This window comes from Aspergillus bombycis (assembly GCF_001792695.1).
Source record: "Aspergillus bombycis strain NRRL26010 chromosome Unknown contig00087, whole genome shotgun sequence".
Taxonomy (NCBI): domain Eukaryota; kingdom Fungi; phylum Ascomycota; class Eurotiomycetes; order Eurotiales; family Aspergillaceae; genus Aspergillus; species Aspergillus bombycis.
In genome coordinates, this window is record NW_019170089.1 from 1,195 (window position 1) to 26,345 (window position 25,151).

Sequence of the window (25,151 nt, forward strand, 5' to 3'; positions counted from 1 at the left end):
GACCTTGAACCATGGTTGGACTCTCCTCGCCTCTTTACGTTCTGAGGACACTGTGATAAAAACGAATACATAGACGCATAATAGCAAGTTTAGCCTCGAATACTATTCCAGTTATTACCAGTGAACCATCATCATATTACGAAAGCCCGATTGCAAGACGAGGAGAAAGGATCGACCAGACTTTCAAGTTCTGGATCCGTTCGCTATAATCCGTCACCAGCGGGCACAATAGGTCTTCGACATCATGTCGGCTGCAAGGCCGAACAGCGCCCTTTCCCGGCCAGCATCTTCGGCTCACGCCGGCTTTTTAAGCCTCCCGATCGATCTGCGCAATAATATCTACAGACAAGTGCTGGCTGTGCCACATACAATCTTCTTATTTCAGGATCCGGGTTGTCCAATCGAATCCTTCGCACCCGAAAAGCCACGCCAATGGCTGGCGCTTCTATATACCAACCGGCAAATATCCAAGGAGGCAAACGCAGTTCTCTATAGTACAAATGAGTTTTCTCTCGAGGAGGGGACAAACCGCCAGGGCAGTCTTTTGAAATCCTTCCTGAACTGCATTGGCTCTGTGAATGCAGGCTTGTTGTCGTACCTCCGGATGAATTTTCCAGCCACAGAGAGGGTGGATGGCCAATTGGGTGAAATCAAAATAAGAGAAGATTACCTGCAGACTTTGCGGCTGCTCCAAGAACAGTGCACCAACTTGAAAACACTGGAAACCCTCGTTTACGGTCCGAACTACGGTCTAGTAACAGACACAGAGATCAATATCCGATTCCTCCAAGATGCATTAAAAGATATTAATACACAGTTCAGAGCTATTGAGTCTCTTGATAGGATCATTGTCAGGGTTTGCAACGGATCTCTAGCTCCTCCAACTACAGAGTTTATGCAACAACTTGGTTGGATTGTCTTGCTGCGCAATAGATAGGTCCACCCGCGCGCCACCGTGTGGGAGTGTAACGTAACAATCCTTGGTGAAATTTTAATCAGATGGATGATGCTATATGAAAGCTAACTGGCAAAGCTGATGACAAGACATAGTGCAAAGAAAAGGAACAGTCTATCTAGATAGTGCTCCGAGTCTTTGAAGCAATATACTCACATACTGTTTACAATCACGTGATATTTAGATGCCAGACCGTGACAAGTTGGAATATAATATTTTAACCCCGAGGATATTCTGTTGTTCTAAGAGATACTATGACGGTTAGGAAGGTTGAGTATTTATAGTTGAAAGAGCCGACCCACATGTACAGTGATCGGTGATCAATGATCATAATTTCAAAGGCCGAGATCCGGCGTTTGGATGGGACCATGCGTGGCCGAGGAGATCGACTGAATCAACTCACTAAAGACCGAGGATTTTATGGTCAGTAATCATTTCGCATGTCAGTGACTCAGTGTGAGACAAGCAGACATACTACTAGTAGTACTACTAGTATTTCGCGCCACTTCACGTGGCTTTCAACCAATTGGCCTCTGGGAGTCAAGGGCAATTCACTTGTGACTATCATTTGTCCCATCCGTTATCTTTAGCAGTGATGTCATTAAATCTGTTGTACAGATTGGGATCACTAGCGTGAGGAGGCTATTTCTCTAGCTACGTTTAGATGAAGCATAGTAGATACGAAATATATTCTAAGACTAAAGGGGGCAGCGAGGCCCATTGTTTGGCGCGGGTGAGTCGAGACTACCAGTGCTTTCTGAAAAGAACCGCCTTTTTCCGTTCTAGAATCCACTTGTGGGTATTCCTGAGGAACCCGGAAGCTACACTTGATGGAAATTTCCTGGACTTGAAGGGCGTTCGTTTAGAAGTCTCGGCCTAAGACAATCACCGGAAGCATCTTAGGGCTATGGATCAAACGCCGTCCAGCCTATCATCGCATAGATATAAGCCGGATCCACGGCATGAGACGTCGCTTTCTCCAATTTTGATAGATATAATACTGACTATATTTGCTTGGGTTGGCTAACCCCAATCATAGATTTATAACGCCATGCAAACCAAACAATGTCTCTTATTGCCCTCCCCCCAACATGGAGAAAGATATCCAGCGACGGAATGACCAAAGCCAGCCCTTAGAAGGCCCCGTCCAACCTCCAACTCTGCAACAGAATGAGCCAAGTACACCACCAGATGGTGGCTATGGATGGGTCTGTACGGCAGCAGCAGCCACAATCAATGCCCACTCATGGGGCTTCAACTCTGCATACGGCGTATTCCTCGCTCATTACCTGAAGCACGATACCTTCCCCGGCTCTCCACCCTTGAAGTACGCCTTCGTGGGATCCCTAAGTGTCGCCCTTCTATTACTCGTGTCACCCATCGCCACAATAGGCGTCCGAGAATGGGGCATAAAACCAACAATGTTCTGCGGAGTCATCCTCGAAACCGCCAGTCTAATCTGCGCAAGCTTCGCCACCGAGATCTGGCAGCTTTTCCTCACACAGGGGATTCTCTTCGGCATGGGCGTAGGCTTCCTCTTCATCCCCACGGCCGCAGTCGTCCCGCAATGGTTCACGACAAAACGCTCCCTAGCCAGCGGTATCTCGCTCTCCGGCGCCGGCCTCGGCGGCCTCATCTACTCGCTCGCAACCAACGCCATGATCCGCAACTTAGGACTGCAATGGGCCTTCCGCATTCTGGGCATACTCGGCTTCATCGTAAACACAACCTGCACCCTCCTAATCAAAGACCGCAACAGCAGCAGCAGCACCACCACCACAAGCCCCCACAAACAAACATCCATGAACCTTACCCTCCTCCGCAAAGCCGAATACCAACTCCTCCTCGGCTTCGCCAGCTTCACAATGCTCGGCTACTTCGTCCTCATGTACAGCCTCGCCAACTACGCTAACAAAATCGGCCTCAACGCCTCCCAAGCCTCCATCATAACCGCAATCTTCAACCTCGGACAGGCCGTCGGCCGCCCCTGCATCGGCTACTTCAGCGACCGCGTCGGTCGCATCAACATGGCCGGCTCCATGACTTTCCTGGCGGGTATTTTAGCGCTGGTTGTCTGGACGAATGCGAAGAGCTACGGGGTGTTGGGGTTCTTTGCCGTCGCGGAGGGGCTCGTCGGAGGGAACTTCTGGGCTACGATTGCGCCGCTGATGGCTGAGGTTGTCGGGTTGAAAGAGGTGGCGGCTGGGCTGAATCTGCTGTGGTTGAGTATTGTGTTGCCGTGCACGTTTAGTGAGCCGATTGCATTGGAGATCGTCGCGGGGACGGGAGATTATCTGGGCACGCAGTTGTTTACGGGGTTTGTGTACTTAGCTGCAGCGGGGTGCTTGTTCGCTTTGAGGGGGTGGAAGGTCATGCTGGATTCGAGGTGTGCTGGTGTGTCTGGGGAGAGTAATGCGAGGGTGGATGGTGTAGATGCGCCCAGGGGAGAGACAGAGAGGGTCAGGTTTGTGGAGTTCTGTCGTCTTTGTGTTAGGAGAGCGGTTGTTTGAGTCTAGCTGTCTAAACAATGAGGGTTGGGAGTTGATGTCTGTGTTGTCGTTAAATGTTGTTTGCCATGAAAGTCTCAAGAATAAATCCCCTTGTACAGCATGCCACACCCGTGAATGCACCCCCATCCAAGAAGCATATGGTCGAAGATCTTCCTTCGTCGTTAGAGATGGCGTTCGACCAGGCCATGGAAGGGCGGCCTGAACCGGTTCTTGTTGCCATTCCTATTGATGTTAGCTCGGCTACTTTCGACAGTGTAGCATTTGAGAACGCGTCGAAAGGTATCCTACAGGCACGGGCAAGTGCAAACAAAGCGGTGCAGCAAACCAGTCACTCCACGCTGCTACAAGGTACCATTCAGCGGATAGCCAACCTGGTCATGGAGTATTGAATAGCCCGAGAGCCCCTTCGCTTCTTTCAGAACTGTCGGAATCAGCAAAGATTCCTGTTGCTACCACTCTCTTGGGACTGGGAAGCTTCGATGAGACGAAGGCTCAAGCCCTCCACATGGTTGGAACGCACGGGGCAGTGTCCGCAAATTATGCGGTGCAGAATGCAGATCTTATTCTAGCCTTGGGAGCTCGACTGGATGAGCGCGTGGTAAGCGACCCAGAATCGCTTGCGCCGAAGGCTATCAAGGGCAGAGCGGAGCAGTCGCGGTGGGATTGTCCAGTTTGATATCGAGCCCGACAACGTCAACATGGTCGTTCAAGTAACAGAAGCCGTGCTTGGTGACTTGAGCGATACCTTGCCGCTGTTGACCTCACATTTACATCTACAGAAGGGGAACAAGCACGATGCATGGTTCGAACAAATTCAAGCATGGAAAAAGCAGTATCCTTTCCCACACAGCTCACCAAGCCTGATGACGCAGGTTCTGCCTTCCCAGATACCGATAGAATCGATCGGCAGACCAGCTTTTCATCCACACGAACAATCGTGAGCATTGGAGTGGGCCAGCACCAGATGTGGGCAGCACGATGCTATCGCTGGCGATCTCTAAAGACATTTATGGCTATGGTTTTGTGTGCTCAGTCCTTGGATACGGAGGAGCTACCACTCTATGATATACTGGAATTCTTTCGCGGCGATGGCACCGATACCGAGTTGACAATACAATGTTACGGTCTGCGATATCATATCACAGTCTCTGCAGAAGATATCCAGGACGATCTAGAAACCACCAAGGAGTATTTATCTCTTTTGCGAAAACTTGACTCCGAGGACCGGGTTGACGGGGAGAGTGAGGACGAGGAAGATGATCCAATGGAAAACGTCTGCTTCTGGATCGCTTTTAAATGCAACTCTGCTATGAGGAATTTATCTTTACAGGAGTCAAACGCTCCAGTGCAAACTCTTTATGATTGGTTCAACATCAAAACATTAGCCCTTTGTTTAAAAGCTTTGGATGGGAAGTTGGGTGTTCGTTCATCTTCGTATCAACCTCAACTCGCACCGAAGACTAAGCTATCTTCCATTGTCTCTGATCTCAACATTCCATCGGTTGAAGCTTCAAAGGTCATATTGCACGATGAGACCGGCGAGAGTCCTCCTCGAAGGCCGAAAAAGGTCTCGGTTGGTTCCGGTCCGATACGGTTCTACAAACCTACGTACTGCAGCGAATAGGCGGATCGTGAGATATCGACATTGGTTCGTATCAAGTCCATGGGCTTGGGGAATGCTGTACGCACTCCTACGTTATATGAGCTCGTGAAAGACCAGGGGGATGAGTCCACTATATCAGGGATTTTGCTTGAGTATATCAATCATCGCGACATATTAGCAGATATCGATTTGGATAATACACCCCGGCATCTTCGTGCCAAGTGGAAATATCAGCTACAAGATCTGATTCACAGGCTACATGGAGCAGGAATCATCTGGGGGGATGCGAAACCAGATAATGTCCTAGTTGATGCGGACGACGACCTTTGGATAATTGACTTTGGGGGAGGTATCACAGAAGGATGGGTTGATAAGGACAAGGCCGAATCTTTTGAGGGAGATCTTCAAGCGATGTCCAGGATTATTGAGATGCTTGATCCTGACGGCCTCGCCGGTTAACAAGTCATAGCCTCGAGGTATCTTCCACAAGATACAATAGAGAACCTTTCTGATTCAAAATTTCGGTCATGCCATCATGCCTGAATGTTGTCAGAAAAGTCAGCCAGGTACAGCACTGTACCCCTTCCTACCTGCACTTTTGTATATCAGTATACCGACGTGTTTGAAAGAGGCCTACGCAGTCTTTTTTCTTTGTTTGCTGGTTAAATGGGACCAATCTAACTCTGCCGTCACCCGTTCTAAATCAGGCATCAACGCTCAGAGTAATCCAGGCAGAAGCCTTATATAACCACTGAGCGTAGAGACATTATGTGTTCGATTAGGCCACCTCCAGGCACGGCCGTGTGACTTACACCGTGTGACTTACAGGTCCCCGTACGGGATCAGGCATAGTAAAGTATCCTATATCATGGCTCTTCGGCTCTCAGACCAGCATTCCGACAGCGACCTTCTGCACTTTGTTCCCTTCCGCTGACGGTTTCAATACACTATCCAAGGAAGGACGCAAATACCTATTACCTGGGTTTATCTTTCTAGGTTTTCCAATGCTGCTTTATGAATGCTTTCAGCTCGGAGAAGGGCTCCTGAATTAGATTCAAATTTCGACTTGATTACCCTACCCACATTAACCTCCCTACCCTTTGCACTTAATATTACTATGTATTATAAGAGCCGATGTGTCATGTTAACAACAATGCTCCCCAGACCGCGTTCTAGACCTCCCGCCTTTATCTCTTTGTCTGCAGGCAGTATAAAGAAGGCCTCAGCATCACCTTGATCGTGGAATCCAGGCTTCCATTTCATCTGATCTGACGCTTCTTCATATCACATGTTCTAATATCATATACTTAGATATCGATTTTAACTGATTTTCTTTTGCTTGGCAACAGTGCCTATGTTCTAGTTATACAAGGTCTACACACGGTATCTAGTTTACCACACGCCTTAGGGTCCTTCCTCTGGCTTCCCTTTCCTAGGGGTACGCGACGAGTCACCACGTACACCTTGCTTAGCTACAGATTTTGATTGACTGTGCAGTTTTCGAAGGTAATCAGGGCGGGAATCATCGTTTGTTACGCTGCTGTAAGAGCTCTCTGTTCCTCATGCCCCGCTATGATCTCCCCAACGCTCCTCGCATCGCAAGGGACTTTGACAAGGTTGACACTTCTCTCCGGCTCTCTCATAGGCCTCCCTCAGGACTGACCTCCCGTGTCTCTCAAGTTGACATATCACTCCTTGCAGTAGCGTCCCTTCTACAAACCTCCAGCGCGATATCTCATATCAACAGTAGAGGTGAGGAGAAGCACCAAAGACCCAAGGAAGTCATCTCATTCTAACCCTGCAGGCTCCGACAAACGACCGTGAAGCCTCTACACCATACATAATTGTGCCTAACACCGACCCCCACTGCATCCGTTCAACTCTAGCCCCACCACACCAGCATGGTCTACATCATGGAGATATACACCGACGGCGGCTGTCGAGGCAACGGCCAGTCCGGAGCCATCGGCGCTGCGGCTGCCGTTCTGAAGAACAGATACGGGAAATACAGTGCCAGGACACAGTCCTTACCCTCATACCCCCCTCCCACCAACCAGCGCGCCGAGATCACTGCTATTATCCTGGCACTGAAGCAGGCCCTGGAAAAGTATGACGAGTTAGACACGCGTCCACACTTGAAGGTCACGATATACTCGGATTCCAAGTATGCGATTGGGTGTATGACAAGCTGGATTCATAAGTGGACAAAGAACGGATGGACCAATGCTGCAGGCAACGACGTTGTTAATCGGGATCTGCTGGAAAAGGCTTCTGATCTGGATGATAGATTGAAAGAGGAAGGTGATGTGGATTATGTCTGGATTTCCAGGGAGAAGAATCAGTTGGCGGATCGATTGTGCAATGAGGATATGGATGATCAATGAGAGGATGTGACGCGGGATTGGTGTTGGCTGGGCATATCCATGCAACTCTGATTACTTTGTCATTTGGCTTGATTGATGGCTAGAAGAGTGTTGCGTTCGCTTAGAAACAATGATGGGATCGTGTCCAAACTGGTGCCGGGACGCTTTTCTACTTCAACGATGCTCTCAGTGTTGTATGTACAGGGGAAGTATTTGCTGAGTTCCAGGTACGACGATGTGGCCATAATATCATCGAACAGTTTATGAATTGCAATTTACGATTGCCTGCTCTGTAAGGGGGTATTTGTGTGTACAGGTGGTGACTTATGAACATTCATTCACGATACCTAATATGTATCTTCTCTAGCACCAGCGCCAAATCTCGGCTCAAAAGACATGAACATATAATTCAGCATGACCAAATACGAAGTCATTTAACACCCTCACCAGCAGAGAGAGGTGGAAAATAATCCTACTTAGAACGTATTTCCGACTGGTTTGCTAGACACCACTCGGCAAAATATTTAACGCCATGGAAGTCTGCTTGCTGAAATAGTGTAGTTCAGAAGAGCGCAGAATAAGATGCTGACCTCCAGCTGATCAGCGCCTTGTGTTGTTCAAGGCTGATGTGGTTCAATAGACTTGTCTTGTACTGGGTATCTGCGCTGAGCACGACGGGTGGTTCCAATGAAGGAAAGTTGCGTCTGTCATATTGAAGACGGTGGCTGTCTGGTCGTAGCAAGAAGGATGAGTGGTCGGTATTAAATAAATGGTTTCAACAAGTGAGTGCTTAGTGGTCCAAGAATAGTAGCCCTAATTGGAAGCTGAGTTGTGGCTATTTGTAGTTTCCCCCAACGTACAGTGCTTATTGCCCATGATTTATCTGTCCTATCATAACTAACCAGGGATCCCATATCATACCATCAGTTGCAGCACAAGCACACCTATAGAAAAGTGCCGTTTCACAGCCAGAGACGGAAGTCATGGCCGCATGTCCCCGCGTTGCACACGATGATGTGGCCCAGTTGGATTCGATCCTGGACATATCCCTGCCCGGTGCGCATGACCAGCGCGTTGAGACGGTTGCTGGACTTGATATTGCGGCGCAGTCATATTGCTTTAGCGGACTGACCGGACTGGGGTTCGTCGCTCTACTATTGGTAATTCGATGCAGGGATATTTTCATCCGGCCGGGTGGGGCCTGTCGCTTGATTAAGAAAAACTGCTTCACCCAACAACAACTTGCACCTCAGCCATTCTTCCGGGCGTGATCCCTTCGTCGCTTGTCGAGTGTCAGAATGGTTGCCCGGTTCTTATGTAGTTCTATCCACAGTCTCGCCATCGCGTTACTTCTATGGGTAGAGTGCGTCACGGCCGGGGGCTTCACATTTCCAACAGAATCCCAATATCGGTTCATCGTTGGGGATCAAGTCAACATCACCTGGGATGTTGTCACGCCGCGGATATCTTTGTACGAAGAGTGTGGGACAGAACAATGGATTCTTGCCCGTAAGTGATCTGACCCTGAACCGAACTTTGCATCGCAGATCGCTAACGAGTTCAGTGAACGTTGTGAACAAACACAGCTTTGTCTGGACAGCAAACCGGGACGTCTATAAGGAGTCCGGCTGCTATTTCGAACTGGAGTCTTTGGGCTCCCAGGGTGATCATGATGGCCGAGACAATATGACCAGCGTTGTCTTTGGGGTTGCGAAGAGGTACCATGACGATCCGTCACCGACCTCATACCATTTTGCCAGTACATCGTCCACATCTTCAACTGGCACTTCAGCCCCGGCGACAACCTCCTCAACTGAGGCGACCGGTGTCGCTACAGCCACGGATGTGTCTGCCGAAACCCCATCTCCTGACCCCAGCAACGGTGGCCTTTCCCCGGCCGCAAAGATCGGTGTAGGCTTAGGAATTCCATTGGGCTTTCTCCTGTTAGCCCTTGCTGTAGGATCATTTAGATATCTTCGACGGAGGAAACGGCTACGAGGAAACTCACCGGAAGTCTCCGAGTCGGTATGGAATTCTGATGGTGCGACTCTACCTGGCGGCTTTGTGGATGGAAGTAATGCGTCCAAGAATATGCGTGGATCTCACACGGATACGATCATCTCAGAGCTGTCGTCGGAGAACTACAGGACGCGAGATGAAAGGCAAACCAATGAGATCAATGAGTTGATGGGGGTGGAACGCAGCGAGCTGCATTGAGAGTATGAAATATGATAAGTATAATATAATGATAGTATGTAATGAATGTGAATTCCTTGCACATCTAGCCTGAGGCATACCTGTATCAACTTCCCGTCATCAACCGTGATGCCGCCGCCCTCACCACAGCCACTGCTGACTGTGAGATATTGACGTGAATAACTTGAACTGATACTCGCACAGTCAGAATGTAGCATAGGCCATGTGTGATCATATCATATAGCCCGCGGTTGCATTGCCGTGCATATAATCCTTCAATTGGCCTCCAGTTTGCATGACCCGAGTTCACTCGAGAGATCGACACTGACCGTCGCCTCTCAGGTCGAGTCACACTCATGCCCTCTAGCCCATATTCCAGTCTTAGAGGTAAACCATACATAACAAAGTTGTTCCCCGATAACACCTTATCTCCGAGCCAGATCACCGAAATAGGAAAAGACCCGAATCGCATAGTCCGAGTTTTCGCCTCCCAGTCGGACTTGATTTCCGCTTCGGGTAATGAGCTGTACGTAGGCCTCAAGCTCAGCCTCAGCTACCATCTATCGATGACTACACCATCATCGGTGATTTGTACAATTGCTGTCTGCCTAGGTGGCAAATAGACAAGATGTACGTAGACCAGGTTGAGTCATAATCGTCTGTGTAGGTATAAATACCACCGTAAATCCATGGGATCTTAAGCCAAACACAAACAGATCTTACAAGACCAAAATCAAAACATACAATCTCACGACATAGAAAGCCAAGCATGAGATATTCATGCCATTTCCATCAGCCTCCCCAAGCCTGGGAGGTGGATGTGTCTATGCTAGAGGATCATCCTTTCTTTGCTCACCACCATCCCCCTCGCTATGAGGACGTCTTTGAAATGAGACATGGGAAGCACTTTAAAAAAGACAAGATGCATAAAGGAGGAGACGCTATAAGACATATGGGAGATGATGAGTTCCCTGGAAAGCCCGCATTCGGGTTCGGTGGTCGTGGTGGTCGCGGAGGTCGTCATCATCATCCTCATCAACACCACCATCCGTATGCATTTGGGTTTGCTGGCCACCATGGCCGTGGGAAATTCCACCCACACCATCATAAACATGGACATGGCTATACCATTGAGCATGAGCATGGGTTTGAACATGCTTCCAACTCATGGACTAAACATGACAGATCAGGCCCCGGCCACCCTGGCTTCCACCCTCACCACAAACGAGGCGGACCAGGTCCCCATTTCCACTCTCGGGGAAAGTTTCACCACCTAGGCCGAGGCGGGGCAGGACATGGACGAGGCCCAGGAAAGACAAACGGAAAAGGAAAAGGAAAAGGATTCCATCATGCTAATACCTTGCACCACATTCACCCTCTCATGCGCGCACATCATCACCACCCACGAGACGCAGCCTGTTTCATGCCTCCAGTGGACGTCTTCGTTACAACTACCCAGACTATTGTGCATGCGTCGCTCCCGGGAGCGCAAAAGTCGGATCTGAGTGTTGGATACGATGCCTCGCGCTCTATGCTTAGTATCGCTGGTGTTGTGCATCGGCCTGGGGTGGATGAGGAAATGCATCGGGCTTTGTTGGTTGGAGAGAGAGGGCGTCATTTGGGGGTGTTTGAGAGGGAGATACCGGTCTCTCATGGGGCGGTGGTTGACGGGGTGCAGGCTCGATTGGAAGATGGTGTTTTGAAGGTTGTATTGCCTAGGGCTGAGGGTGAGGATGTTCAACATGAAGATGAGGTGGAGGTGGAGATGGTGAATGCTGGCAGGGAGTTGTCGACTCCGGATGGGTCTGATACTGAAGGAGAGCATGAAGGAGAACCTGAGGGTGAGGATGAGGAGGCGGAGAAGGAATTTGTTAAGGTGGATATTCAGTGATTTTGGTTTTTATTGGGTTTCTTTTTAACATTTTGTCGAGCAAACCATAACTATATAGGGTAGACTAGCTTATTTGATTCTATTCTATCCTATATTACACATAACATAGACTCGTCTTATTTTTGTCGTCCACTATGTAGCAGTTTGCTTATGATCCCATTGACAAGCACTCTTTCCCCCTCCCTTAATCCACAATTGACACTTCTATCATATAGGAGAGGAGCGAGGATTAAACAGCATGCTTGCTTTTAACTGAAAGTCAAAGCCACACTCATTTTTCCAGCCTTGACCCGAGCCAATTTCACTGCAATTTTAGGGCCATCGAAGGGTTGATACACTAGCTGTCATACCTGACGGAATTCACTAACGGCCGTTTGATCCAACAATTTTCCATACTGCTACCAGGAGCTTAGAGGTGACATTATATTACTGGCTCACTGGGTGACTGACCTGTTCTTACCGAGGTTCAATAAACCGCAGCGAGACTTCATGCTCCAGCCTCGGGATAGAGTATACAATGAGTAGGAGTGATGTCCTTTTGCTGTCATTACCTGTGTAGAAGTTGCATCAAAAGTACTGAATAATAGAAGGCCATTTAAAGCTTAGCAGATTGCGCGACAAATGATACAACCTCCATAGGTTCCTTGGGAGTAGGACTAATACATGATTGCGTTATCGCACCATAAATACCGTTATATCCCTAAAGGAGCAGCTATCACAGCAAGGTAATGCAAAGAGAAGCAAGTTCTAATGGTAGCCAGAATAAGAAACTGTTCATTGAAGCTTTACAAGATATCAAAGCTATATACAAGGAAAAACGCCAGTCGTAGGTATCCAAATAGGAAAAACCGCCGCAGAATAATGCCATGATGCCAAATCGAGAATGAAAGAGACTAGAAACTTAAACCAAAGTACTAGAGCCATCGCTCTTCTTGCACGAGCAAGAAGAAGCACCAGCTGCAATCTGAGAAGGCGTTCTAGCATAGCTAGGAGGCACATCCAGTACAGGATTGCGAGTAAAGAAGTGACGAGGGCGGAGAAGCAAGGTCATAGGCTCTGCCGGCATGATGGGGTAATCCTCAGGAGCCGGGAAGTGTGTGAGTCCGAAGGTGTGCCACAGAACAACATCCGTGTTATCAATAGAGCTATTTGCACCAGCTTCCTCGATCCAGGCAGGCAAGCCCTGAGACGGTTCTCCGGAGGTCTGAGGAACGTGGCGACCAGCAGGGTGAATCTGGTCATCAGAATCTTTATAAGAGTTAGTTTTCGTCTGTAATCAGGTAGAGGGCAGGAGGGCAATCTTACATTTGGTAACATGAACGGCATGTCTAGCGAAGCCAGCTCGCTTCCAGACCAGTGAGCCCGGCTTGGGGAGCAATGGGGGAACCTCGCGGCTGACCAGCTTATAGCAGACGGGCTTCTTGCTGTAAGCGTTCAATTTGTTCGTGTTGGCAATTTCCCAAGTCCGTCCAGTAAAGCCATCGTAATCGGACATCGCCTCAAGGGGAGTGGTGAACTTGGTCTTCTTGGCATAGAAAGCGTTACCGTACTTATTCTCGGCGCTTCCAACTTCACCCTCGCCACGGACAGCGTCGACTTGGAAGACCGTATTGTTCGGTCCATCGATGTTGGCGTCGACACGCAAGCAGAACAAATGTTGGTGGTTGTGCGCATTCACACCAGGATAGACCTCAGTACCCCAGCCCTTGGTGTCCTCGCCGGGGTTCATTGCATAGGTGTTGAGAATACCAGTCAATTTGATGTCCAGCTGCACGGTACCATCCTGGTGGAAGATCCAGTACACACAGTATTCGTAGTTGGCAGCGGTGAAAATGTGGGAAATGATCAATTTGCGACCACGGGTGACGATGACCGATTCATCGCGGAAGTCGGTGTGCTTGAAGAGAATACCTGCATCTTCCTCGTGAATGCAGATAGCATTCTTCACGATGGTGCTAGCTCCAGCGCGGTTGACGAACGCGGCATCCATATAGTGAATCGCTCCCTTGCAGTCACATCCAAGGGACAGGCTGTTCGTCATGTATCCACCACCATATTCGCCGAGGTCGAAGGCGTGCTTGCGCTGATGCGGGTGCTCTGGGTTTCCGTACGGCACGACCATCTCTCCGAGTGACAGACGGTAGAAGATAGGGCGGACATTACCCTTGTCGTTGAAAGTGATGTTGTTGAGTACAATGCCTTCACGGTAGTTGAAGCCGACGTGGATGTTCCAGTTCTGCCACTCGATGTGCCGTCCCTTGACTGTGAACGACACACCCTCGGGCTGGGTGATGTGAATGGGCTTCAGATCGGTCCTAAATCCGCCTTCCTGTTCGATCGCTGCAGGGTGGTAGTTGTTGGGGGGTGCTTTGCTGAGTGGCCGGCGTACCGGTGGGACATCAATGTGAATAACCTGCTTAGTCTCGGCATTGAAGATGGGACAGAAGTCCAAAGGATATGTGTACTGAGAATCGTCCATGTGAGGTCTGTAGTACATGAGGGCTTGCTGGAGGCGAACACCGGTACCGAAGCGCTCATCGTAACCAATTGTCCAGGCTAAACATGTGTTAGTTTATCTCCCTTCTGCTCCGTATGATCCGGGAAGACTTACGGTCACAGTACACCTTGTGCATGTCCTCCTTCGGGATGCCGATAATGGCGCACTGTTCAATAACCTTCGGGTCCTGGCGGACAATGTGTTCGACTTCTTGCAAGTCCTCCATGGTAATCAAGGGCTGCACACCGGGGGTATGCCTCCACTCAATGACTTTCTTCTGGTCCAAGTCGACAATTCCATCGTAGATCTTACCGCCAGGCGCAATTGCAACAACGTCAGCAGCTCTCATAGGGCGGGGAGCCTTCTCCGGATTGGCTAACCAGCCATCATCTCCGCCTTGCGAGGCTCCCAGAGAGTGACGGCATTGAAGTTGACCTTGCCATGTGCTTCGCGCACAAGAGCGACAGCGGTGTCGATTTCAACCGTTGAGAGGGGATCAAAAGGGTGAGGGGGAGGAGACGAAGCGCTGACCTGCAAGGTCAGCTGCTGAAGCCGGTCGAGGACCATGGTTTATGCAAGTCTTCGAATAGTTGCGAGATGTTTGTGTAAATTGGAGCTGTTCAAGTCGGAGGTCGTCTACCGGGGTTATATAGTTTGGTAAAGTCCCCGGGAATCAATGTCGGTGTAACCCACAGCGAGAGAGAATGCAAGAAAGTGATACAAGACACGAAGAAATTGTCCATGACGAAGAAGGGGGCCCTTGCCTTTTAAGTTGCAGCATGGTTGGGTTATGCAACGCACTGAGCTGCCTCACTTGATAACCTGGGGAAGCCGATAAGCGTCACGACGCGATAAGACCCGGATCGCCCTTCCCAATCCGGTATAGCGGCACGGATCTAAAGCGGCGAAGGCATGCGTTGGAATTCGGATCGAGACTCGTGTTGAAAAGCGGGGAAGCAGTCGGATATGATTACTTCTCTCATGACAAGCGGTCTTCCACTTGGTCACACTGTCCATGTAAGGGGGGTTCAATTCCTTTGGCGGTTTGTCGATCCGCCACCTGGAGACGTGTTCCGTCGGATATGATATGTCAATCTGTCAATTCGTAGTGTCACCGAAATTAGGTACATCCCTACAATATCGTCCAACCCGCTCTATGCTATCTACGGCTATAGAAGAAGGGAGCCCAAGTATGCAATTGGGAAGGAAAGGCACGCCTGTGAAACGAGAATCATATTCCAGCCATATAACAAACACCGTACACCCTTCGCAAACACCCGTCTCCCAGACAATGTGAAGCATCTCAGGCGACGAACCGTGAAATGTGAAACCTAAACAACGAGAAAATGCGACTCAAAAAGATAAGAAGAGATAGAGGCACCGCCCCGGTGCTACATGCTATGTACATCCGTCAGATCATATCCATCCCGCAACCCCCGCCATGAGAAAGAGAAAAAGCAATCGCTGTGAACGAGGTAAAGGGTAAAGAAGACAAATAGTGTCCAGGGATCTGGAGAGCATCCCCCAGGGGGGAAAACACTCGACAGTTCCCTGCTAAATTCAGACACACGAAGCCGATACAAAGAGACCAAACAAAGGGAAAGATACAGAGGAACAATGATGCAAAGCGTATCATAAACTCCCCCAACCGAATCTAACACCCATTGACAAATGAGATCCTAGCTATATGACGTTCATGCTTTCCCAACTTGAAATTGTCCCAAGACTCCGCCGACAGCTCCAGGCGTCAGTGCGCCGAGTCCCTGGTGCTGAGGTGTACCGGCATTGGGTGTGCTCGGCGTGCCAGTAGCAGAGTAGATTGTAGCCCCGTTGAGATTGGGTGTCTGATGGGGCATCTGATACAATAATGCTGGCATCTGACCGTTCAACCCCCAGATTTGTCCAGAGTACTTGGACTCGTCAATGCTGCCGTTGAAAACCAACTGTCGCATCTTCCAATAAATTTCACCGGTGACGAGTGAATCAGACCCTGCCTGATGAGCAATACCCACCCGTTTGACACCCAATTCGTCGGCAATATCCTGAAGTCCAGACTTTTGACCAAGGTTGGTGAGAATCTGGGCGGCGGCTGGCGTCAGAGGAGTATCATTGACGGCCTGGTTGCGTCCGGCATGCTTCATCAAGTATTTTATATCATACAGCGACGGGAAGAAAATAGTGAGAAGTTTGTGGAACTCCTCTTCATTCTCCGGTAAAGGCTTGCAGAGCATGATCTTCATCAAGTAGCCAAAATCGTAGCCGGAGTGGAATGACACCCAGTGTACGTCATCCAACAGAACGAGGCCTGAGCTGATCAAAAGCGCACCAAACTCGAAAGGGTCAATACCGTTCTTGTCGTGCATGGAGAAATCGATTCCAGCTTTAGCGAGCATTGCCGTGGACTCTTGTGCGTACATGTCATCCTCCAACGAAAACCGGAAGTTAAATTGCCAGGTGCAGGGGGCCGGCACCAGACTATTTCCGAGGGGCTGTCCATTCGCATCCGTAGCATTGGGTGGGGGCACCTCTCCTTCAGCAGAAAACAAGGTTATTCCCAGTTGAATCATCTTCAAGAGATCGACGTTGCACCGGAGAGTCTGGTAATGGTAGTCCGCCTTGTTCGTAAACGCTCCGATGGGACGTGCAACGATACCGGGGAACTCGGTATCCTAAGTTGTCATTAGCTTTTTTACATCTCAGAAAACAGGCAGAGATTGCCGCCCCGAGGGTCGTCTGGCAATGCAAATCCCCGGAGCCACCTAGTCGCGGACTCACCATGCTAATATACGGATACTTCTCCACCAACTGCCGTAGCACGGCCATTTCTTGGGCCAAGTTGTGCTTCCATACATCCCGTATCCTTGTCTTCACAGCGCCCGCTTTGGCATCGAGCGCTAACCGGCCGTCGTGAGCTTGGTGGAGTTGTTGTTGCTGCATTTGGGCCCCTCTCGCGAAGCCCATCTGAGCCGCATGGCTGGCGAGGCCAGTCCCGCCGCCATCTGCGGCGCCAAACCCAGCGACCGACATGCCGTTTGAAATTCCGGTTCCGGAGAGTGTAAAAGGATTGATATTGGTATTCGGGTTCCCGGCGGCGAAACCAGGATGGCCGCCAAGGGAGGGAGGCGGAAGAGCTGTGTTAGCCGACTGGGCGTGAGCCGGATGATGTTGAGGTTGCTGCTGTTGTTGAAGGTGGGCTTGTTGTAAGTGTGTGTAGGGGGCGCTCAGGCCAGTAGGCCCGTATCTGCCGACAGGAGGTGGCATGATGTAAACTGTAACGTAGACAGCTCGTCATGCATCTGAAATGTGATGGGGGGTTGGGTAAGGGCAGTGGTCGGGCCTTTTTCGCGCTGGGACAGACAAGGCGCTCACAAGTCGAGTCGAGTCGAGAAGGCGGACAGCTTCTGTGGTCCATCCGTATTAGGCCTAGCGTGCCAAGCCTCAACTTCTACGTTCCGGTACAGCTTCAACTTCGCTCCCACTCCCGCTTATTGAATCAAAAGTCACCTTGTCCCGTTTTGCTCCCCACCTCTCATTGTACCCCGGAACCTGCGGACTCGGGTGTCGAACCTCTTGTACTTTCGCTTGCCTACCCATTGACACCGACTTTTCTCAGTCCTCCATTTCATCCGCTCACCATGGCCGGCACGAACCCCACCGGTTTCGACATCAAGGAATTCAAGGCCGCTGCTTCGCCCCGGTCCGTCTGGGCAAAGAAGGACCCCTGGGCTCGCTAGTGCGTCTCACGCATGATCCCTCTCCAATTGCCCTTACTAACCCATCCGCAGTGAGACCTGGAGATACACCGGCCCCTTCAGCCGCTTCAACCGTTTCAAGTGTATCTTCCCCGGCTTCGGTATTGCCAGCGTTGCCTTCGCCGGATACTGCGCATACGAGGCCGTCTTCATGAAGCATGATGACCACCACGCGAGGGCCACCACTAAACCAGCCCAATTGACGTCAATGCATTGAGAACGGAAGGGAGATCTCGACGAATCGCCGACCGATATCAATGGGTTACAAAGAAGAGGATACCCCGGATTGCAGGCGAAGATGTCCGCATACCAGGAGAGAATGCGACATCTGGGTTTCATACAAGGGGGTGTGATGTGGTGAATCTGTGCTGGGGACGCTCGGACGAGCGGGAAATAAAGTATTCTGATGGTCATGACGCGCGCCCTTGCTCTACAGTCGGCGCTTGGGTTGTTTGGAATTTGTCCGGTGTACATAGTATCTATCTGGTTTTCGTTATATCAAGACTGTATTTTTTTTCGTTCTGGTGCGTTGGTATGTTTGCTGTAGAGTGGGGCTTGAAATTACTGTACTACGTGATGCGCTGGCTCGCGATACCTGCCAACTGGGGCTGTGGTTAAAGCATATATGGTTTGCAAATCGCGCTAATCGATATATTCATTTTTGACTGACTAAATTACTCTTCGAAGACGAGTGAGATGCCATCGTCACCGGCCGTAACAACACGCTTTCCATCCAGACTTTGGGCAAAGGCCATAATGCCACCGGATTGCTCACCCTCCGAGTTCTCCGTGAGACCCAAATGGCCCTTCCATTCCTTCAACAGACCCTGTGCGGCAGCGGCCGTACCACCGCGCGCATCCCACCGCCTTACGATACCGTCCATGCCGACGGTAGTGAGAAGCCACGGTTGGCCCTGTCCAGATGCAGCAGATGCAATCGGACCACGGGCAGGCAAAGAGGCGGGGGCGGAGCGACTCTGAAGGAACTCAACCTTGACTACGGCACCCTCATGCGCCTCCTTGATATGGCGACGGACAGCGAAGCGGTGGGCGGTGTCAAACAGCGCAATCGATCCATCGACCGAGCCCGCAGCGAGAAGACTCAGAGGAGGGGAAGAGAATGACAAAGTCTCAATGCCGTCGGACTGAGCCTGAAGTGAGGCCAGGATGGTACCAGCAGCAGCACCGGTTGACTGAGAGGCGGCCGCCTTGCCCTTCGCTTTAGATGCTGCCCCGCCAGCCGCAAGACGAGGAAGACCGACAATCTTGATTTGACCTTCCGCACCGCCAACAGCAGCGAATCCACCACCTGGCGCAACCGCGACCGAGTAAAGTCCTCCATCAACCGCAAACCGCTGGTCCTCCGGGGTCAATCCGACGACGGCACTAGTACCAGCAGAGTAAGAGATACCGGCGGCGGCGGCAGCGCCAAAGACGTCATACACATAGAAGCTGCCATCCTCCGAGACGGTCGCGAGCAGCTTTCCATCGGGTGTCCAGGCACCCGCGGTACAGGATCCGGTGTGCTGGAAGAAGGTCTGCATGATCGAGATGGGCTGAGCGGTGTCGTTGTGGTCAATGCGGAATACCCAAGCGCTACCGTCATTTGCTCCCATAGCAATGACATTGCTGTTCTCCTCATCGCCCTTCTCGCATGGGCAAACAGCAAGCCAGTTAATTTCCTCTACTTCCTGCGCCTCTGCGACAAACTCCCAAGCCTGGCCGGTCAACTGGGGGGTAGTATCGCGCCATACGCGCAGCTGGCCATCCAGACCTGCGGTCACGGCATATTCACCCTTGGGTTCAGTGAACGCAACAGCGTTGACGGTATCCTTGTGGCCTTCAATCTTTGCAATAGGCTGCAGGGATACCCGCTCCTTCTTCGGTTGAGGGTTCGACTCGTAACTTTGTGGGAGAAGAGGGCGCTCAGTGTTTGGTGTGGAGTCGAAGATGTATGCGGTATCGTCGCCGGAGCCAGTGAGAACAATAGAGTTGTGGACAGGGTGCTGAGCAATGCAGAAAAGCGAGTCTGAGTGAAGATCAAAATGAGCGGAAGAGTCGTTCTCCAGGGTAATTTCCTCCTGCTCGAAGGTCATGGGCTCGTCGCCATCCTCGCCGTCGGAATCCATGGGGTGGTCCTCATCGCGCTGAAAGATTTCCTCTGCCTCATCAGCATCCACATAGGCATCGTCCGCCTCGCGGTGGGGATCTTGAGAAGAAGACATTGTGTAGGTTATATCGATCGTATCGTAAAAACGTCAAGTACTATTGACTTGGAGGGGTATTATGATGAGAGAGAAAGGTCCAATTGAGGAAACTGCGGAGGAGGGGAATTTAAATATAACGAGTCTCCCTTTCAGTCATGTACGTCGCAGAACACGAAAAAAAAACTTTGCGACAATTGACGAGCTGCGAGGAGATTTTTAGCTGCTCAGTAAATTATGACGATAAGGCCCCGCGCTTAGAAATTCGATAAATTCTCCCCGCGCTCAAGTCAAACACTGCAAACAGAGTGCCTAAGTCTCCGATTGCTTTATAATCGCAATGCTTCACGAACCGCCATGAATGTTCCAAAATATTCAAGTGGGCCAGACAACTGGAGATTGAAATAGTATCTGTTTTATTTTGATAGGCTAGAGATTCGTTCTAATGCTCTCTCATGATCAGCTACTCTCAGGGCTGCGTTCTTTGAAATAATATGTTCCGTATCTAGAGGTAAATATATATTGCTCACGGGAGAATAGCCCTGGTTGATCAAGTGCATTTATACATGTCACTGAACAACAAAAGTACAATGAGTAAGCGAGAAGAAAGTTATGACGACACAAAATACATATGGATGCAAAGCGTAGGTAGTAAATTCTATTTGATCAAAGCTAACCAAGGAATCTTACAACTAAATATGAGGACCTGTGAAATCGACGCTGAAAATGACAGCTTTTGAACGGTAGCTACTGGTGGAGTTTGTCGACCATGCACTACGAACTTGGAAGCAGCGCGGGCTTTCCTGACGGTTATTTGGCAGAGCAACGTGATAGGTCTGCATCAAGAGGCACGAAAATGAGGAGAAGAGAGGGATAGGAGTTCGTAGCCGTCAATCGACGTACTGTTCAAGCGCCTCAACTATTCGCGATAGAGGAGAATTGGATGCTCCTTCATCTACATAAAGGAGTTCCTTCACGGTGCTTGGTTTATCAAACCAACATTTTTTCGACGCAACCTCAACTGAGATAACTAGATCATGAAGTATGCAGGCTCCAGGAAGAATGGTGATTTTGACGAGGATGATGTAGAATAGGATTATGTTTGAATGTGCCAACGAAAAATTGTCAATTTCCCAGACAGCGAGAGGTTCCCGACGTGAACATCTCCCTCGTGATCCCAAATAGACTCGATGTATTGGGATCAATCACTTTGATGACAAGTCTTCAACTGGGAAATTGCTTGAGATAGAGTCCAACGGATAGAAACATCTTGAGTTAGATGATCTGCAACCATGTTAAGAGTCTTTGTAAAGGAGCCGTCTTCGACGCTTGACGCGATTTCTTTCAGAACTTTCCCGTAGGCCCAAATATCATTCAATCGATGTGTTTGAAATGGGAGATCAAAGGGTGATATTTCATCTCGTGTCTCCGGAGCTCGCCATTCATGCGTTACGCCACCGATACCGCTAATATCAATGAGAACCGCATTGCCATCGTTGTCTAAAACAATGCTTGATAGCTTCAAGTCCATGCGGGGTTTCTTCGCGCGGTGCATAGTATCCAAGGCATTCTCTATTTGAATAGGCCATTGCTCCCAACTGAAATCAGTGACACATTTTCCCTTCAGGACACATTTCAAGGAGCCACCGCTATAATACTCCAACAAATACCATTGATAACCATCGGTTGGTTGCTTTCCTGGGAGGTTGCGTAGGAATTGGTGAATACTGCGACGCCAGCAGGCTCTACTATGCCTCTCATGCCCCTGAACCTTTCGAGGTTTGCTAGTTCTTGTTGTATAAACTCCGTATCCCGTGGGTGGTACAAAGGACGGTTAACTACCTTGAAAATATACGGCGTTCTGTCGCCTTTGTGGAGAACACAAAACACTCCGTCGGTCATCTCAATCTTCTGTATCAATTCTGTGGCTTTGACGGCTCGAAAAGACGGGAATTGGAGGTATTTCACTCTTATGGGGTCCTCTTGGATATAGAATCGCATGTTTTTGATGAACCTCGCGGGCTGGCTGGCATCTTCTGGCTCGAGATGCAGGGTTGCAGTGTTGACTGTTTTCGTTTCGTCATTCAAAACAAGTTCAGTCACACTGGCAGTATCATACAAAAGGGCCAGCGAATGAAAATCGGTCATAGCGACAAAGTCTTGAAATTCATTTCGTCGCTCGCGTTTTGATTTGATTTGCCCCGGCTCGGTATTGTGACCAAAAGAAGAGATTGTGCCCTTCAATGTGACTTAGATCCCCCATCTTTTGTCATGTAGGTGGTATATGACTGTCTGGGAGCGACTGTAAGGTTCAGGCTTCCCTTCGGATCTGAAGTCCTCGTCTTCATAGTGCATCTTGAATTCTTGTCTAGGGGCGTAAGAGAAGCTGTTGAGGCTGGCATTTCATCTTGTATAGTATATTCGATGGGCGAGCAATTAGAGGTGAAGCAAAAGTCCGCGCACGTTAAACCAGGAAGCAGGTACTAGTAATACTTAGTAGTATATGTTACACCTCACCTCGTGACACCAGAAATGCTATTGACTATGTTTTCTTACAGGGGGTTTCAAAGCAGCCAACCGGCTCCCGGGACCATTACGCGACGCGTACGGAGGAGACCAACCGCAGCTTCTTCAATCAATGGACAAACCGATGCCGATCTTCAATATTTGTTTATTCCGGAAATTGATATATACTCATTATCGAACTGTGAAACTTGATTGTGTTCAATTCTATGAAGGAGGAAGAAGCTGAGATAGGATGGAGAGGGCGTGGCGCTTTTATGCCGGAGCAACAGAACAAGGCGCTAAACTCGAGGAGGCAAAACTAACCGAATCCCGTAATACACCATCTATAGCTTGGAACCAGCACGTCTGCGCTCCTCCTTCTCTTGGTCCCGAAGCAAACGACGCAAGATCTTGCCACTGGGGCTCTTGGGGACAGCATCGACGAAGCGAATACCTCCCTTCAGCCACTTGTGTCGAGCCTTGTGCTCTTCCACATACTTCTTGATCGACTGTGTCACTTTCTCATCATCCTTATCAGCCGAGGCTGATTTGACGACAATAGCCTTCGGAACTTCACCGGCAGCTTCGTCGGGGATAGCAATGACAGCGCAATCAGCGACGGCAGGGTGTGTGAGTAGGTGAGCCTCAAGCTCTGCAGGGGCAACTTGCAAACCCTGAAGTTTCTGTTAGTGGGGGCATTCAAACTTTGCAAAACCATGGTATGGAATAACAAACCTTGACTTTGATTAACTCCTTGATACGGTCAACAATAAACACATGCTCCGTTCCCTTTGGGCCCACACGGAAAACTGCTTCATCACCAGTGCGCATCCATCCGTTTTCAAAGGTTTCTTTGTTAGCCTTCTCATTGTTGAGGTATCCTAGTACCACACTCGGACTGCGGACCACCAGTTCACCTGGAGTGTCGTAGCTTGTGATTTCTTGGCCTTCTGGGGAAACAATGCGTGCTTCGACGCCAGGAATCAGATTGCCAGAGGATCCAAGGAAGACGTCGGTGGGGTGAGTCGAGGCCACAACCGTGGATGTCTCGGTTAGGCCTGTGGAGAAGTATTAGTTACCTGTGCACATATCTCGCCGCTGCGCACTAGAAGCTTACCGTAGCCTTGCCGGACTGTAACACTGGGATATATCTTTTGGAAATCTTCGGCCGTTTCCATACCCAGAGGAGCTGCTCCAGTGAACAATGATTTCACCGAGCTGAGGTCGTACTTGCTGCAGACCTCTTGGTTTCGGAGCATGGTGATGATGATGGGGGGAACCTGATAAATGTATTAGTAACAGGAAACTATAGCAACTGAGGACAGTACGCACCAAGAAAAGGGACGCGATCTTGAAGTTCTGGATAGCAGCCAGGTATAACTTTAGCTCGAACTTTGGTAACACAATCACCTGGTCGCCTCTATAGGGCCCAGTATGACACATAACCACCAAGGCGTAGATATGGCTTTGAGGGAGCAGACCCAGTACGACTTCGGTATGCTGGGGACCTCCTGGTGCTGCGAGGGCATCTCGGTGGGCCTTCTCGAAAGCGGAGATCTGCAAAATGTTTGCGATCACATTTTTATGAGAAATCATCACTCCTTTCTGTGGTGAATAGTCAGTATTCCTCGATCCATAATCGATTGTGCGGTGCACATACAGGCAAACCAGATGTTCCACTGGAATAACATAAAAATGCGGTTCGGCGAGCACCCTCTCCCGCGCTCCAGCCGAGCCTCTCCAACTTCGGTAATGATCTTCCTGCTTCAATGAGTTGAGACACGGTCTTGTATTGTGCAGGGATGCTTGCACCACCGGTGAGTTGGGCGGGAACTTCAAGCAGATAGATACGGTCCTTCGGAAATCCAGCCAAGGACGCCGCCTCCAAGGCAGTGGACAACAAGGGAGCACAAGTGAATAGAGCTTTTGCTTGGGAATCAACCAACTGATGCTTCAGCTCGGGTGCAGAATAAGCCGCGTTGGCGGGCGAAACAATTCCTCCCAACTGATGGGTGGCCCAGGACAAAGGAAGGGTATCAATCTGGATGAGGGGACGATTAGACATGAATGACCCTATATTCATTTTCCAGAACGTACCGTGTTCACGCTGAAGACTGCTACTGTTTTGTCCCATTCGGTACCCTTATTCGGGGACCAGTTGAACTCCTTTGCTAGTGCCCGAGCTAGATAATCGACTCGCTCCGCTACCTGGGCTCCTGAGTAGGATTTCCCAGTAATTCCACAAGTGAAGGGGTCTCTTGACTTTTGTAGTGGATTTCTTCCATATTGATCGTTGAGCATAAATTCGCTGATAGGAATATTATCAGGAATTGCGGGTAATTCTCCCGCCCCTTTATGAGGAGTGAAGACCATCTTGGCAGGGTACAGTGTGACAATTGAGATATATGCAAAGAAAAAAGAATGAAAAGAACTTGGTATGAAAAAGAACGGAGAGGCGCATAGGACGTGAGGGGAGTAGTGTAATAAGCCGGGGGTCGCTCCAATCCCAGTGCGGGGAAAGCTTAGCTCGGTCCCTCGTCGTGCATTGAAGGTGTTAAGATTAGCAAGCCCGGAGAAATGACCGAGCCGCGGCTGACGCCTCTACATACAAGTTCGCACTCCATGCATACATTACTGTATTCATGATGTCGATCCGGGCATTCCGAACTATTTAA

At 49.8% G+C, this 25,151-nt stretch overlaps 11 protein-coding genes across 11 annotated transcripts; 7 read left to right on the forward strand and 4 right to left on the reverse strand.

The window, feature by feature from the left end:
• Positions 1-244: 244 nt before the first annotated feature.
• On the forward strand, positions 245-937 carry ABOM_007919 (uncharacterized protein; the record flags this gene model as incomplete). Its single annotated transcript, XM_022535048.1, has 1 exon — positions 245-937. The coding sequence occupies one exon, from the start codon at positions 245-247 to the stop codon at positions 935-937; it is 693 nt and encodes a 230-aa protein (XP_022386242.1).
• A 1,109-nt stretch (positions 938-2,046) lies between these two features.
• On the forward strand, positions 2,047-4,141 carry ABOM_007920 (MFS transporter (Mch2); the record flags this gene model as incomplete). The annotated part of the gene is made up of 3 exons (XM_022535049.1): positions 2,047-3,205; positions 3,631-3,744; positions 3,885-4,141. The coding sequence occupies 3 exons, from the start codon at positions 2,047-2,049 to the stop codon at positions 4,139-4,141; spliced, it is 1,530 nt and encodes a 509-aa protein (XP_022386268.1).
• A 144-nt stretch (positions 4,142-4,285) lies between these two features.
• On the forward strand, positions 4,286-5,527 carry ABOM_007921 (uncharacterized protein; the record flags this gene model as incomplete). Its single annotated transcript, XM_022535050.1, has 2 exons — positions 4,286-5,038; positions 5,090-5,527. The coding sequence occupies 2 exons, from the start codon at positions 4,286-4,288 to the stop codon at positions 5,525-5,527; spliced, it is 1,191 nt and encodes a 396-aa protein (XP_022386267.1).
• A 1,442-nt stretch (positions 5,528-6,969) lies between these two features.
• ABOM_007922 (ribonuclease H family protein) lies at positions 6,970-7,452 on the forward strand (the record flags this gene model as incomplete). The annotated part of the gene is made up of 1 exon (XM_022535051.1): positions 6,970-7,452. One exon carries the CDS (start codon positions 6,970-6,972, stop codon positions 7,450-7,452), a length of 483 nt encoding a protein of 160 aa, XP_022386270.1.
• A 1,277-nt stretch (positions 7,453-8,729) lies between these two features.
• On the forward strand, positions 8,730-9,648 carry ABOM_007923 (uncharacterized protein; the record flags this gene model as incomplete). Its single annotated transcript, XM_022535052.1, has 2 exons — positions 8,730-8,940; positions 8,996-9,648. The coding sequence occupies 2 exons, from the start codon at positions 8,730-8,732 to the stop codon at positions 9,646-9,648; spliced, it is 864 nt and encodes a 287-aa protein (XP_022386269.1).
• Positions 9,649-10,549: 901 nt separating this feature from the next.
• Positions 10,550-11,518, forward strand: ABOM_007924 (Hsp20/alpha crystallin family protein; the record flags this gene model as incomplete). The annotated part of the gene is made up of 1 exon (XM_022535053.1): positions 10,550-11,518. One exon carries the CDS (start codon positions 10,550-10,552, stop codon positions 11,516-11,518), a length of 969 nt encoding a protein of 322 aa, XP_022386264.1.
• A 901-nt stretch (positions 11,519-12,419) lies between these two features.
• ABOM_007925 (peroxisomal copper amine oxidase) lies at positions 12,420-14,582 on the reverse strand (the record flags this gene model as incomplete). Its single annotated transcript, XM_022535054.1, has 4 exons — positions 12,420-12,766; positions 12,824-14,074; positions 14,130-14,357; positions 14,396-14,582. 4 exons carry the CDS (start codon positions 14,580-14,582, stop codon positions 12,420-12,422), a joined length of 2,013 nt encoding a protein of 670 aa, XP_022386263.1.
• Positions 14,583-15,709: 1,127 nt separating this feature from the next.
• Positions 15,710-17,276, reverse strand: ABOM_007926 (CCR4-NOT core DEDD family RNase subunit POP2; the record flags this gene model as incomplete). Its single annotated transcript, XM_022535055.1, has 2 exons — positions 15,710-16,684; positions 16,791-17,276. 2 exons carry the CDS (start codon positions 17,274-17,276, stop codon positions 15,710-15,712), a joined length of 1,461 nt encoding a protein of 486 aa, XP_022386266.1.
• A 374-nt stretch (positions 17,277-17,650) lies between these two features.
• Positions 17,651-17,984, forward strand: ABOM_007927 (NADH dehydrogenase [ubiquinone] 1 beta subcomplex subunit 3; the record flags this gene model as incomplete). Its single annotated transcript, XM_022535056.1, has 2 exons — positions 17,651-17,748; positions 17,801-17,984. The coding sequence occupies 2 exons, from the start codon at positions 17,651-17,653 to the stop codon at positions 17,982-17,984; spliced, it is 282 nt and encodes a 93-aa protein (XP_022386265.1).
• Positions 17,985-18,441: 457 nt separating this feature from the next.
• Positions 18,442-19,992, reverse strand: ABOM_007928 (uncharacterized protein; the record flags this gene model as incomplete). Its single annotated transcript, XM_022535057.1, has 1 exon — positions 18,442-19,992. The coding sequence occupies one exon, from the start codon at positions 19,990-19,992 to the stop codon at positions 18,442-18,444; it is 1,551 nt and encodes a 516-aa protein (XP_022386272.1).
• Positions 19,993-22,820: 2,828 nt separating this feature from the next.
• ABOM_007929 (acyl--CoA ligase) lies at positions 22,821-24,849 on the reverse strand (the record flags this gene model as incomplete). The annotated part of the gene is made up of 6 exons (XM_022535058.1): positions 22,821-23,150; positions 23,212-23,534; positions 23,594-23,756; positions 23,809-24,081; positions 24,137-24,517; positions 24,574-24,849. The coding sequence occupies 6 exons, from the start codon at positions 24,847-24,849 to the stop codon at positions 22,821-22,823; spliced, it is 1,746 nt and encodes a 581-aa protein (XP_022386271.1).
• Positions 24,850-25,151: the final 302 nt, after the last annotated feature.